This window comes from Cryptomeria japonica, chromosome 4, assembly GCF_030272615.1.
Source record: "Cryptomeria japonica chromosome 4, Sugi_1.0, whole genome shotgun sequence".
Taxonomy (NCBI): domain Eukaryota; kingdom Viridiplantae; phylum Streptophyta; class Pinopsida; order Cupressales; family Cupressaceae; genus Cryptomeria; species Cryptomeria japonica.
This window is the reverse complement of record NC_081408.1, coordinates 164,161,915-164,176,609: the sequence shown is the minus strand read 5'-3', so window position 1 is coordinate 164,176,609 and position 14,695 is coordinate 164,161,915. Positions and strand designations below refer to the sequence as shown.

The following is a 14,695-nucleotide window of genomic DNA, read 5'->3' as shown; positions in this document are numbered from 1 at the left end:
TTCAACATTTATAACACATCTTATCTACTTATTGACCAACTCACTCAACCCATCAAATGGTGAGGAGTTAATAAATTAGTTATTAAAAAAAAAAGGAAAAACCCAAAAAGTCACCTTTCTCAATTTTTTTTCCCGCACTTAAATACTTCAACAAGCACCAGATTTTTAGAAGTAATGCCGTAAAAACATTAACTCGAGTTAAGTAATAACTTAAGGTGAGGGTTTGAGTAGGCTAAATATATGTTCTTTCTTCTTCAACTTCTTATTGCTCTGCTGCTCCTTGCAATTGTTATTGTATTTACGAGGCCATCTCTCTGAATCCCTCGGGGAATACAGCGTTTCGGCTACGCATCTTAAAATCATATGTTTTCACATTTCTACTTCAAAAATTGTATCGGAAACCCATCAATCTGCAAAACAAAGGGTAGAGATCGGTGCATTCTAGGGCCCTTATTACAGAATTTCAGGTAGAGTACATTTGGATTGCATGTACGATTTTTAAGTGGCCTTTGATGTTTCTGTGAAAGCTTTTTGTGTTTTGCGTCATCAAGGGTCGCGTGGGCATGAATATATATGACGAGGTGCTTACTGTCGTTGTTTTATGTGTCTGCAGGATCGGTGAATATAAGATTTAACAATGTTTGGATCCAATCGTATGTACCTCGATCCTTTCAATCCTATTTTAATAATTTTGGGCAAAATTAGGGCAGCTTAGGGATTAATTTGGATGAGTTTTAGTGTTTTTATATTGGTTTTGTTGAGTAGATGCTTGTACTTTAGCTCGATTGCGCATGCATGATGAGTTTAATGATTTTGGCATTGACAGGATAGCTTTAAATGAATTTTATGCAAAAAGGGTTTAGTTTCTTTAGTTATTGTAGGTTTTTGAAACATTTAGGGCATGTCGAAAATTAATTTGGATGGGTTTTAGGCTATAGGGAGTGTATCTGTAGTGACTCTTTTGTGGCAGATGTTCAGTCTGTAGCTGGGATAAGGAATTTTGTGACTTTGCCATTGATAGGGCAACCGTTACATTGATTTTATGGATGAGCTTTAAGTAATGTTACATTTTGCGTAAACAATCAGAAAACATCATGGGTAAATATTTACAGGATTTAGGCAATAGTGAATGATAGTGATTTTATTTTGGCGGAGTATAAATTCTTAGCCTGCAGTTGTGTATGTGTTTTTTTGACATAGGAATCAATGCATGAAACCTTACAGGCAAAGGATTGTGGGTTGGTTGTGGTAGATTTTTGGTTTATAGGTGGATTCTTGGATGGGGGGTTTATTGTTTAAGGGATTGATTTGGTTAATTTCACAAGCGGTTTGAGTGAAATTAAATGGATTCGTTGCAAGCTTAGTTTGGGGGAAAATTAGTCTATACCTGGATTATTTGTGGATAGAGAATTTAATGATGTTTTGGCTCTGCTCATGGGTTGCCTTTCGCTGATTTTTCTGTTTTCTAATGAACAGCATTTGGGCAACCAAGCTCCAGTCCTTTTGGGGCACAGCCAGCGTTTGGACAACAAAATACTGCAACTAATAATCCTTTTGCAGCAAGGCCTTTTGGGAGTACAAGTCCTTTTGGTGCACAGACTGGAAGTACATTGTTTGGGGGCAATTCCACTGGCGTTTTTGGAGCAACACCAAGTCCCTCACCATTGGCTACATCCACACCAGCATTTGGGGTTTCATCCACACCAGCATTTGGCGCTTCATCCACACCAGCATTTGGCGCTTCATCCACACCAGCATTTGGTGCATCATCCGCACCTGCTTTTGGCTCGAGCTCTAGTCAATTTGGTGGTATGTTAATTAACCGTTTTGATTTTAAAAAGTTGGATATTTTTTGAATCTGAATTAGAAAGTTCAAGGAGTCTTCCAATTTAATCATACCATTCTATCAAACCCTGAGTGTAACATGCTTTCTTTTGAATTCAAATTTAGGCCAATGAAAAATCATTGAACAACACTTGGAATTTAGAATTATTGTTCGTCTCTTAATCCTTGGTTAGGATAAATCCTTTTGGTGTGTATTTAGATACCAAACAAAATACCTGACTTTTGCAGTTCACAGTTCTGGTGATTCTTCTTACAATTAAGGTTAATTGGTAGCTTAACCGTCCTTCAACAACTGGTGCATGCTTCCTGCTGGTCAATTTCTTGGTAGTCACAAATTAGACTTTTATCATCCTATTAAGCACGAGTTGGCATTTTAGTTTTGGTCTGTTAGCTGAAAATTAAATGCCTCACAATTCCTTCCACCCTACTAATAAAAGGGAGCAAGTGGAATAACCTTCAAATGTCGCCTTCAATCGTTATGTATTTCTTCACTCCTAACAAAATCCATCAAGTTATAGGAATACCCAATTTATTTACTGGAAAAAGCAGGAACACTGGTAAATATTTATTTGCAAGTTGTTGATGAAAACTCATCAGCCTCTTTATGGTTTTAATGGTTCTTACATATGAGCTGAGTATAAAATGGGCAAAACTTTTAGGATGGTAACCTTGTTAGATTCAAGGAACTCTCGTCTATATTTTTTTTAACCTATCTTGGATAGGCAACAAAGGTGTGTCATTTATGTTTGAAATTATGTATTATTTTACCTACTACTCCTGTTTAGATGACATAATTAAGGGTCATACCTCCACTAAATTCAATATAATTAAAGAAGAAATGATATCTTCAATCTTGTTTTTTCATAGATTAATAATCTATGGTAGCATATTATGTATTTAGTTTGGTTATTAGTGAATACAAAATTGAAATTTTTCTTTTTTGCAAGGTAAGACATTTCTTGTCACAAGAATGAATTTTAAAAACCGAATAAGATAATTCATTTTCACAATGTTATCAATTTAGGTCTCTGTACGTCTTCAAAAAAGTGGTTATCTGCAGTATTTTCTTTCACAATTATTGTATAGTGTGTCTTGGCAGAGATACATGTCTTTGACGATATCTGTTTGTCCACAATTTGGTATTATCCTATATGGTGTCAAAATGCATTTGTGAAAGCTTGAAGATCATTAGCCAGAATTTAGGTCATTTTATTGTCAATTGATGAAATTAAATTATAATTGTGGTTTTATTTTGAATCATTTTGCCTTATGCAGCAACATCCGTATTTGGGCAGAAGCCTGCATTTGGAGGATTTGGGTCACCAAACCCTGCTCAATCAAGTCCTTTTGGAAGTACATTTGGTCAAACACAACCAGCTTTTGGTAGTCAACCATTTGGTGGTGCCACTAGTCAATCCGCTTTTGGTTCTACTTTAACTCCTTCATTTGGATTTAGTAACAATTCATCCTTTTCTCAATCGGCTAATGCTTTTGGCTCAGCGTCGACTCCAGCATTTGGGAACAGCCCTTCAGCATTTGGTAAGCATGATTTTTTGTGTGCTCCTATATGTCGTAATTCAGTATATGACCCAATTTTTGAATGATCCATGTGTGTAAACCTTTTTTTGCTTTTGGTCTAGTTAGGTGGATCTGCAGCATTATAACTGTTTATATTCTCTATTAATGTAGTGCCAAATGTTATCCTGTGTACATTTCTAATTCAGGGCTTTTGGATGTTGTTATAATTCATTTTACAGCTCCTCATTTTTTCTCACTTTCCATTCCTCAGGAGTTCAATCTACCACTTCTACGTTTGGCAGCCCAGGTTTTGGGCAAACACCATTTGGTGGACAACGTGGAGGTAGCAGAGTAGCACCATACACGACTACTAATGAGACAGATAGTGGCAGCAGCGTCACTGGGCAGACGACGACGCCTGGAAAACTGCTTTCTATATCAGCTATGCCACAATACAAGGAGAAGAGTCATGAGGAACTAAGATGGGAGGACTATCAATCGGGTGACAAAGGTATATATCAAGAATTCTGATTATTGTTGCTATTCTTTGGTATTGGTTGTGCAAAAGCCACTCGTAAACTAATCAGTTGCATATTTCAGGTGGGCCCAATCCTGCAAGTCAACAACCTGCAGGTGGTCTTTTTTCTCAGCCAACACAATCTAGCCCCTTTGGCCAGACAACACCCTCTGCCTTTGGCCAGACAACATCAGCAACACCTGTCTTTGGCCAGACAGCACCATCTGCCTTTGGCCAGACAACACCATCTGCATTTGGCCAGATGACAACATCTGCTTTTGGTCAGACAACCCCTGCCTTTGGGCAGGCATCTGCTGCAAATCCATTTTCTTCTACATCTCCTGGAATTTTTGGAAATAAAGCAACAGGATTTGGTTCTTCATCAGGTGCTACATTTAACTCACCTTTTGGGGCTACCTCTTCATCTAGTCCTTTTGGTACAGTTTCTTCATCTCCATCTCTTTTCGGATCGTCAACAACACCAGCCTTTGGAGGGGCATCTTCTGCCTCTCCTTTTGGTACATCAAGTTCTCCAGCATTTGCTGCAACCCCTTTCGGCCAATCTCAACCTGCATCTTTGTTTGGTTCAACTCCATCCCTAGGGTCAAGTCCTGCTTTTGGACCAAGTACCCCATTTGGAAACACTCAGTCATCTGGACTGTTCCAATCTTCTACACCTGCTTTTGGTCAGTCTGCACCAGCCTTTGGCCAGTCCGCACCAGCCTTTGGCCAGTCCTCACCTGCATTTGGCCAATCTACAACAACTTTTGGTCAGTCCCAACCAGCCTTTGGTCAGTCCCAACCAGCCTTTGGCCAGTCTACACCAGCATTTGGCCAATCCACACCAGCATTTGGTCAATCCACACCAGGTTTTGGTCAGAATACCCCTGCCTTTGGACAAACTTCAAATGCATTTGGCCAGACGACACCTGCTTTTGGAAGTAACTTGTTTTCCAATAGCTCAGCATCGATGATGTCACAGAGCAAACCAGCAGGCCTTACACAGGCAATGGTACGTTTGATGGATTATTTTGTTTTAGTTATCACAATTTAATTTTTTTTCCTTATAGCAAATTTTTTCATTTATATTTTTTCTTTTTGCATGCTTTATGTTTTGAGCATCAACTTTATTTACAAATGTTGTGCATTGAATGTGGTATAGTTCCTTTATGTCTTAATGATTGGTCTTAGATGAACTTGCAGCCTTCGCTATTTGGTGGATTCCAAAATTCTGTTCCCACCCAGACACAGGGTGGTGCATTTTCCTTTGGGAATTTTGGTCAGCCACAGGCAGCAGGTATGTGAAATTTTAATGTGCTGAGGCACTCAGATATTTTGAGTGTGTAGATTGATTCATATTTCATAGTCATTCATGATTTATTGGACTGTGAGATTTGACATGTTTTTTCTTGTGGATTCTGTCAGTTGCTCCTAGTGGTTTTGGTGCTGCATCAACTCCAGCCTTTGGGCAGACCAACTTTGGACAACCGTGAGATTCTGTGACTATTGTCTTGCTTGAGATGCTTAGTAAAATCAATCATTAAACAATCATGAAATAAAATATACTTATTCTCAACTTCTCTTGTTACAGCGCTCAACAGAACATGATGGTTATGGCACCACAGCCAGTTAGTAATCCTTTTGGGACTCTCCCACCGATGCCTCAGATGTCTATTGGCCGGACTACTCCATCCATTCAATATGGAATATCAAGCATGCCTGTAAGCATGGAATCAATGATTTCAACAGAGTTGTTGCATATTTATTATTTTGATTTGTTTAACTTTACTTTATGCATGGCTAAATGATTATGTATGTAGGTTAATGAAAAACCTGCTCAAGTAAGGACAACAACACACCTGTTAGCTCCACGGTATATAGCTCCAAGGTCAAGGATCCAGATGCATTCACGAAGATATAATCCTAAAAAGGATGGTCCCAGGGTAAATAAATTTGAACTATTATTACAAATAATTTTGGTTTACCATCTGATTTTGTATTTTGTTTCTGAATTTTAAATTTAACCTTTTTCTATTTTCTGTTGCTGCTACACAGGTATCATTTTTCAGCGATGGTGAAGAAGCACCAAGCAATCCAAAGGCAGATGCCATGTTCTTCATCCCCAGGGAAAATCCAAGGGCACTATTTATTCGACAGCCTGAGCCGTCTTCCCCCTCTATGGTGCTGAAGCCAGCTGTTAACTTGAAGGAAATGGCTGTGCCTATTAATGATCATGGTTAGGCCTTTTTTTCTATCCCTTTTGTGTTGGAATTAGAAGATTGTCTCTGGATTAGTTTAGGGTACTTGAATTACTATTTGTTTTCCATGGGGTTGCTTCCCAGCCTTGAAACCGGTGTCCCTATACCACATCACATTTCTGAGAGAGCAGGATGGCTGGGGATGCCCCCTGGCTGTCCCCAGTGTTTCCCAGAAACCTTAAACATCCCTGAAGTGGCAGCCATTGGTAGAAAATGTCTGTAAGATGTCCGATCATCCCAGGGATGGCTAGGGTTATTTGAGATGCCCTTTGACTGTCCAGGGGATGCCTGGGCGTCCTGGATGGAAAAGGCGAGCTTTGTATGTAAAAAAAAGAAAAGATTCATGGAGAAAAAATAAGAAAATGTTGCTGTTTCTCTGTTTGTTGGGGCTATGTAAATCATAGTAGCAAAAGTCATTTGGGGAAAAAATTGGCAATCCAAAAGTATAAAATTTTTCGAAAAAACCGGGGAAAAATCGGCAAAAATCTCCAAACAATTGGATTTGAAAAAACACAAAAAAATTTTTAGAAAAAGAGTTGAGAAATAATTTTAAAAAAAACTTAAGGGCATTTCCATAGCATAGAGATATAGAGAGCAAATAAAATAGAGCTTAACCCATAATTGTAGAAGATAATTTTTTGTTGTTTATGTTCATATTGCTGATTACATAGGCAAATATCCAGTTAACTTTAAGAGGGCAGTCACCAAATACACCAAATAGTTGTATGAGTCTGAGATCAAATATTAGCTAAGTCTATGAAGTAACTGAGATCAAAACTTAACAGACAACAATCCAACTACTGTTAGGAATTTAGTAAAAGTGGAAGCCATTTTTAAATGATCCAAGAATTTCATTGTGATTGAGGCAAGGAGTTTTGGAGGGTTAATTCAATATTTTAGAAAGCTTATCAAATCTTATTCCACAATTTCATTGATTTATAACATAACAGCAAAAATTGTCTGGGGAAAAAATTGGCAAACCAAAAGTATAATATTTTTTAAAAAAATGGGTAAAAAGTTGGATTTTGAAAAATCATAAAAAATTGTAGAAAAATAGATACAAACTACTTTTTTATAAACTTAAGGGCCTTTCCATAGCATAGAGATATATAGAGTAAATAAAATAGAGTTTAACCCATGTAGATTATAGATTTTTGTTGTTTATATTCATATTGCTGAATACATAGGCAAATATTCTATTAAAGGGTAGTCACCAAATACACCAAATAGTTGTCTTAGTTTGAGATCAAAGATTAGCTAAGTTTATGAAGTAGGTGAGATCAAAATTTATCAAACAGCGATCCAGCTATTGTTAGGAATTTAGTAAAAGTGGAAGCCATTCTGGAAGTGATCCAAGACTTTCATTGTGATTGGGGCAAGGATTTTTTTAGGGGTAGTTGGTAAGTCTTCTATATGGGGTAGAATTCAACAAATGGCATTTGTTTAGTTGAAGTAATAGATTAGCAAGCCATTGGTTTTGGCAATACCTAGCTTGCAACTACTATTTTAGGTAGACAAATTTTAATGATTGTGTTGGATGCTGTTTTATTACAAGTATGTAAGCTTGTTTGTTGTCACTCAGATTTATTTCATGGAGCATTTTGGATATATTGCTCACATAATGAATTGTATGTCTTTGTTTGAGCAAAAATTAACTATATCAATTCTAAATTAAAAATCATATATCTATATATATTATATTTGTCTTCGGACGTTTAGTGTCGTGGTAGAAACACTCCATTGGTGAGGCAGCCACCAAGGTTCAAACCTTCGCCGAGCCATTGAGCTTGTAGGCCTTTTGGCTTTGTTGGGCCGTTGAGCTTGCGTGTTTGAACAAGTGATGTGTGGGGAATGATGACCCCTCGGAAATGGCCTCATGGCAAGAGATCCTCTGTAAGTGGTCTCTCTTAGATCAGACCAAGCTAAAAACTTGGGTTTCTTGCATCAAAAAAAAAATATATTAGATGTTATATTAAAAATTAAATATGTACATTATAAAATTTAAATTATTTATAATTATGCCAAAGGCGTATTGCACTCACATAATGGACGCAAAAACCTCCATAAACAAAAACTAGAAGCATAAAATTTGACATCCTTGTTGGATGTCATCCTCCCACTTCAACAATTTTTTGATATTAGTTTTTTTGTACATCAATATAATAATATAATAATAATATAGTCTTAATAGATTTTTTACTTTTCTCAAGAGTTTAATGGACATAATAATAATAATAATTTTGTACTTTTTTTTTTTTTTTCTAAAGATTTTAATGGAAATATGAAAATATAATAACAAGAATATATTAAAACTTAATTACATAATCATATATTTATAATAATTTAATATTAATTACAATATCATAATATAATAATAATTTAATATTAATTATAATATATAATAATATAATATTTTTAAAGTAGAATAATGAAAAAATATGATATCTTTTGGCGTACTTTACCTATATTCTACTAGAGATAGGTATGCTAGTTTATAGTTTATTATATAACTATTAATATTTATTCATACTCTATAATAGATTAAATTTTTAAAACTATTTTATAGTATTAATTATAACTATTGGGGTTCACTCCTTCCCTTTCAAAGTGCCATCTATAATGGTGCAGAATAGTATTAATTTTAAATCTAGTGTACAATATTAATTATTTACTTGTTTGCAGCAGAATCAATGGAGCAGTGTGTGTAGAGAGCTTGAGTCATATCAAAGCTGTGATTTAGAGCAGATTTGCCAGCTACTTCGTTACTATCTCATATGCCCCACACAATTTAGGATGATTGAGGCCCCTTTCAAATTCAGTTGTTGACTGCCATTGCTCCTCCCACTCCTTTATTTAGGGATTTTTAGAGGTTGGAAATAAAACAGGGACAAAATAATAAACTGTTTCAATGTTGATTCCACATTGATTCTGATTCCGTTTCAGATTGGCCCTATTTCTGAGCAATTCAGTAGTCTCACGATTTTTTCTAGGGTTTTGCGAGTTCTTACAATGTTTTTTTTCACTTTTTTTTTGCCATATTTTGGGGTTTTTAACATGGTTTAACGTGATAGTTGTTGAAAATTGGGTCAGCGATTTTTTTTGAGAAAAAAATTGGCTAGCTATTCAGGGTTAATCATTTATAACCACGATTTTTTGCAGACTATTGCTTCTTTGAATTGTAAATATTGAACCCATGTTTGGATATTAGCGGACTGTAGGGAGAGGATGTGACCAATTGATTGGGGGAGGTGCTCAACTGACAATCTTATTACATAATGCACTTTAAATCAGTCAAACAATAGGTCAAGTGCCTTGGTCTAATTGACTGATTGTGAAAGGTGCCTTGGTCTAATTGACTGATTGTGAAGTATTTGGGCTCCTTCACATGAATGTGCCGGAGGGAGAGAAGAAAAAAGGGTAAATTAGGGGTAGATTTTTTTTTTTTTTTTTAACAGTTTAAAGTTTTGGGTGAGATATATTTAAACTTTATAATATTACGTTTTATTTAATCTTTTATAAGTTAATATATTATATTAATATTGATTCCATTAACCTATTTAATTGATAATCTTTAGTTTATTGTAATTTTTAGTTTATATATTACAATCAAGAGATATTTTCAAAGTTACCCCGAGTTTCCGGGACGGGGACGGCGGGACGTGTTTTTGGGACTGCAAATTTTTTTGCCAAATTTGGGGACGGCGGGGGACGGCAAAGGGGACGGCTATATAAAATATAGGAAAAATTTAAAATATATAGGAAAATTTCAAAATTCTAAATGTTCATATGAAAACATGGATAAAGCAATGCATACATACATTATATTCATATGAAAACAATAAAACATGGATATAGCACGTGTATGATACTATGAAAAGTTGAAAACATTTTAGAATGTAAATTCTGAACATACAACATTGTTAATACTCGATAGGCAATATGCAATTATGCATTCATAAATCAGAATTTCAATTCATTCACATTGTCAATATGCATATCATAATAGATATTAAAGAAATAACATACAAAATGTCAAAACAAAGAGGTTAAATTTTCCCTACTTATATCGACGCAGTTTCCCCCTATATTTTTCAACGGGGGTTTGGGGGCAGCGCCCCCAAGGTGGGGTCAAGGGGCAGCGCCCCTTGTGCACTCCTTGTCGCGATACAGGGCGGGGTCGAGGGGCAGCGCCCTGCGAGGCCAAAAATACTTATTCTTTAACAAAGGCGTTGGGTGTTATTTTTCTATTGACTTGCCGAGTTTGGCGATTTTTGGGCGATTTTCTAATCTCTGTGTCAAAATGCCCAAAGGCTACACTGCTGCCATATAGTTTCATTGTCAAAATTATGAATTAAATTAATAAATTTAAAATTTAATTAATGTTATCTTTTAATTTTTTTTATTTTTAATAACAATTTGAATTAATAAGGGGCATATTAGAAAATTAATTTTTTTTTTTGAAAATACAACTTTTTAAATTTTTTTTAATGGCCTTAGATATGGGGGGCGTCTGGCCGTCCCCGGGACGGATTGGGGACGTCCCCAGCCATTCCCGGGACATACGGACGTCCCCCAGAGCTAGGGCAGGCGTCCCCCCGTTTCAGGGACGTCCCCTCAAAATGCAGGACAATTTGGGGACGGGGGGAAAACGTCCCCTGACCGTCCCCAAGTCCCCGAAACGTCCCCGGGACAGGGACGGGGGTTTTCAGGTCGGGGACGTGTCCCCGGGTAACTCTGGATATTTTATCTCTGTAAATGAATCTGCCAACTAGTTTAGCTATTGTAGAAATTTGAGCATCCTGTATATATATATATATATCCTCCTGCCATCATCGATCCCTGTCGTTGAAATCCTGTGTAACATAGGATTTTTTTTAAGTCTTTTCTGCTAATTAAGTTTTCAATGTTGATTACATTTAGTTGTTTATTCTTAAGAGTTTTGATTCATTTAGTCTGGTCATCTTGCTGCTATCTGACGCATTTTGTTTGCATTTTCAGGAACTATGGGACAAGATAGCAATGGGAAACGTTTATTTGAAAATGATACATTTACACAGGAACCTGAAAGTAACTTTTCTAACCTTATAGCTGAAGTAATCTTTGGATATAATATGTTACAGCTTTTTATGATTAAATGCAATGAAGTTTTATATTGAGTTTTTTTTTCAGCCTTTGGTATTTGTTGTGTTCCAGATGCCAAAGAAAATTGGCCAGGTGGTGTGGAGGATGCAAACATTCAGAGCAATTCGCTGTCCTCAAAGCTAGTTGACGATCATGTAAAATCTTCTTCCAGACAGAATGGTTCTAGCGAGGAGCATAATCACAGAGGAAATGGTTATATATCATTTTCTGGCCATAGAGCTGGTGAAGCTGCTATTGTTTATGAGCATGGTGCAGACATTGAAGCATTGATGCCTAAGCTTAGACATTCTGACTACTATACTGAACCAAAGATACAAGAACTAGCAGCAAAAGAACGTGCTGAACCAGGTTATTGCCGACGGGTTAAGGACTTTGTTGTTGGAAGGAAAGGCTATGGGTTTATTAAGTTTTTTGGAGAAACTGATGTTAGGCGGTTGGATTTGGAGAGTATAATTCAATTTAATAAGTGTGAGGTTCTTGTCTATATGGATGAAAGTAAAAAACCACCTCCAGGACAGGGCCTTAACAAACCAGCAGAGATAACCTTGTTAAATGTTAAATGCGTTGACAAGAAGACAGGTCAGCATTGTACAGAGGGTGTGGAAGTGGAGAAATTTGAGAAAAGGCTGAAAAGAAAAACCGAAGAGCAGGGGGCAGAATTTATTTCATTCAATGCTATTAAAGGAGAATGGAAATTCCATGTGAAACATTTCAGTAAGTACGGTCTTGATGGATCTGGCTTTTGGAAAATGTGAGAAATTTGAGAGAATGCTGAATGGAATATCTGAAGAGCAAGATGTGGAATTAATGTTGTACAATGGTGTAGTGAAGGAAAATAATGAACTTTCGATGGAGCAAACAGAATGAACAATCTCACCTGTGAGGATCACAAGGGATATGAAGCAAGGAACAACATATTTAGTTTCTGTTGCTATTCTTATACTGTTTCATATAAATGTTTATAGTCTGTAGGAATGGCTTCTGAATTACTTATATGTCTTCATCTAATAGTTAAGTTGATGTTTCTTGATACACTGCATCTCTATGGATTGCTGGGTAAGCGGTGGATTTGTTGGACTGTGTTATCAAGTTTCATGCACCTTATTTGCTGTGTAAAACCCAAGGCTCAAGAAAGAAAAAGTTAACGTATGCTAATATTTTTACTGCTTTTTGATATAGAATATATATTTTTTCAAAATCATTTGTTATACAGTGAGAAATTTTCTACACAGTTCTTGCTGCTGATATGTAATGTTATATTCAAGATTCCATCATTTTCCAAGCTGGACCACCTGACTTGTCTGATTCAATGGTTAAATTGTTTGCTTCTTTTTTGTTGCAGAAGTCCTGCAGCTTTTATCATGATGGTAATATTATGAGCCTTTGGGTGCTTCAGCTGGACTAGTCATTAATGCATGATTATTATTTTTGTTTGTAAAGTTTTAAATTTGGCCAGCTTCACCCAGACTAATAATTAATACAAGAGTGATTATACATTGGCATCCATCTACACAACAATGTTTTCACTGGATTAAGTTATGAACTGTTTTCTTTTGGTATGGCACTTATCATGTCAAATTTTTTACATAAGTTGTTGTCACAGAAGACTCTATGGTGTACGTGTACTCTGCTAAGCAGGCAATTTTATGAAATAGAGTAGGTATTAACTCTTAAAAATGATGGAGATAAAGAATGTGACGATGCACAATGTGTAGTGCATTTAGTTCCAACATAATAAGTTTGTGCACGACTGCTGCGTGCGCCTTGAATTTTTGTATGATGCTTTGAAGTTTCGTCAATCCTTTTGGTAGATGTTTGCTTGTTTATTGCTCCATCATGTGTGGCAGGCTGCCCACGTCTAGTGTATCTGCCTATTTTCTTGCCAATAGGTAGTCTGATGGCAATATGTAATCTAAACTCCTTAATTGTTCTCCTATTTTTGGAGCTTAATTTAGTTGCAGTATGCTTTGTTGAATATCCGGTGATAGATATGAAGTTGCACCTTAATATTTACTTTGTATTTGATTTTATTGTCAAGCAATTCTCATGGTTAATTATTTTTTTTGGAGACTTATTTATATTTTTAAAAAAAGTGGAGTAGGATTTGTTAAGGGCTTCAAGTTTCACTTGCTTTGTAAGCCAGTTGGAGTGCCAGTAACTCAGTGTTCTGCAATAAAGATCAATTTATTTTGAATTCTTCAATCAGCAGTGACAATTAAGAAAATTTGAATCTTGTTTGCATAATATTGTTTACAACTGTGAGAGGTGATGTAGATCTACTAATCTAGTTTGATATGTATCTGGAGGTATGCTTGGCCTTTTAGAAGCAGCTCATTAAATTGCTCTAACCTTTCAAGTACAGTAGAAGCGAATTCACTATCGATTCATCTGGGCGTGAGCAATCAAGAATAACTCATAGCATTATTTCACACTTCTAGCCTACACTAGCATCTTAGGGGTGTAAGTGGCATATTTTAGTGTAAAATTAGCAAATTATCGCAAGCCCCATTTAATTTTGTTTGCACTCTTTCTAAAGACAAGTTGATCTATACTTTATCGATTCATTTTCTTCAATTTTGCAGGTGTGAAATTGATCTAAGTCAGTTGTGTGGGTGTGAAAATGGAAAGCTGGCTCCTCCTAATAGTAATTTTATAACAACTTTTATAACAACATCGAGAGATTTTTTTTTCCCCTTATGTCAGGGTGTTAAAGGTGAATCTTAACTCACTCGCATCCATCCTAGGACCGTTGGATATATTTATAGCATTACATTATTAGGGTGGGTTTAGGTCCTATGAAGTAAATTTTTTTTTAATAGGATAATTAGAATCTTTGCCAATTAATGTAGGAAAGTTCTGGAAGGAAAATTATTTATTTTTATATTTTTTAATCTCTTTGTTGGCAAATAAATGAAAGAGCATTGCACAAACCAAAGAACAATAATAATACAATTAAATTATCATCTATATATTTCAATATAAATTTATGTTATTGATTTATATTTTCTTCACTATCATTCCATAGAGATTAGTAAATATAGATTTGTTATGGAGGTCTTTCTCATCTATTATGAAAGTTTGAATGTAAGAAAACCAAATATGAGTATCTGTTACCATGCACTTTGATTGAAGTTCCAAATTTAAATTCCATGCACTTTGAATAATATGGGTATTTGTTACCAAATTGAATTTTGGTGCACACAATATTTCAATATTTTACTTATTATTTTTAATCATTTTATCTTTATATACTCTATTGAATTGAATATGTAAAATAATAGAATTTATGAGACTATCAACTTTAGTAAATTTTGGAGCTTAAAATTTTAAGCTTAAGCTACACTATGCAATTAATGGGACTACTTGTTTTAAAATAATCTTATATAATCTTAGGTAATTGCACCACTTGTTTTAA

The 14,695-nt window shown here is 35.6% G+C and overlaps 1 protein-coding gene across 1 annotated transcript; it reads left to right on the top strand.

Annotated features, from left to right (window-relative positions):
- The first annotated feature begins 202 nt into the window (after window positions 1–202).
- LOC131049005 (nuclear pore complex protein NUP98A) lies at window positions 203–12,481 on the top strand. Its single transcript, XM_057983000.2, has 13 exons — window positions 203–467; window positions 614–653; window positions 1,477–1,809; window positions 3,121–3,384; window positions 3,635–3,874; window positions 3,964–4,892; window positions 5,084–5,177; window positions 5,306–5,369; window positions 5,472–5,601; window positions 5,701–5,823; window positions 5,936–6,116; window positions 11,137–11,205; window positions 11,332–12,481. The coding sequence occupies exons 2-13, from the start codon at window positions 638–640 to the stop codon at window positions 12,033–12,035; spliced, it is 3,147 nt and encodes a 1,048-aa protein (XP_057838983.2). The 5' UTR covers window positions 203–467; window positions 614–637; the 3' UTR covers window positions 12,036–12,481.
- Window positions 12,482–14,695: the final 2,214 nt, after the last annotated feature.

What these genes read in the sequence shown, in the direction of transcription:
- LOC131049005 (XM_057983000.2), top strand. An exon ending in TGGTCAGCCACAGGCAGCAG is followed by an intron (nt 5,178 to 5,305) that starts GTATGTGAAATT and finishes GGATTCTGTCAG; the next exon opens with TTGCTCCTAGTGGTTTTGGT. An exon ending in CTAAAAAGGATGGTCCCAGG is followed by an intron (nt 5,824 to 5,935) that starts GTAAATAAATTT and finishes GCTGCTACACAG; the next exon opens with GTATCATTTTTCAGCGATGG.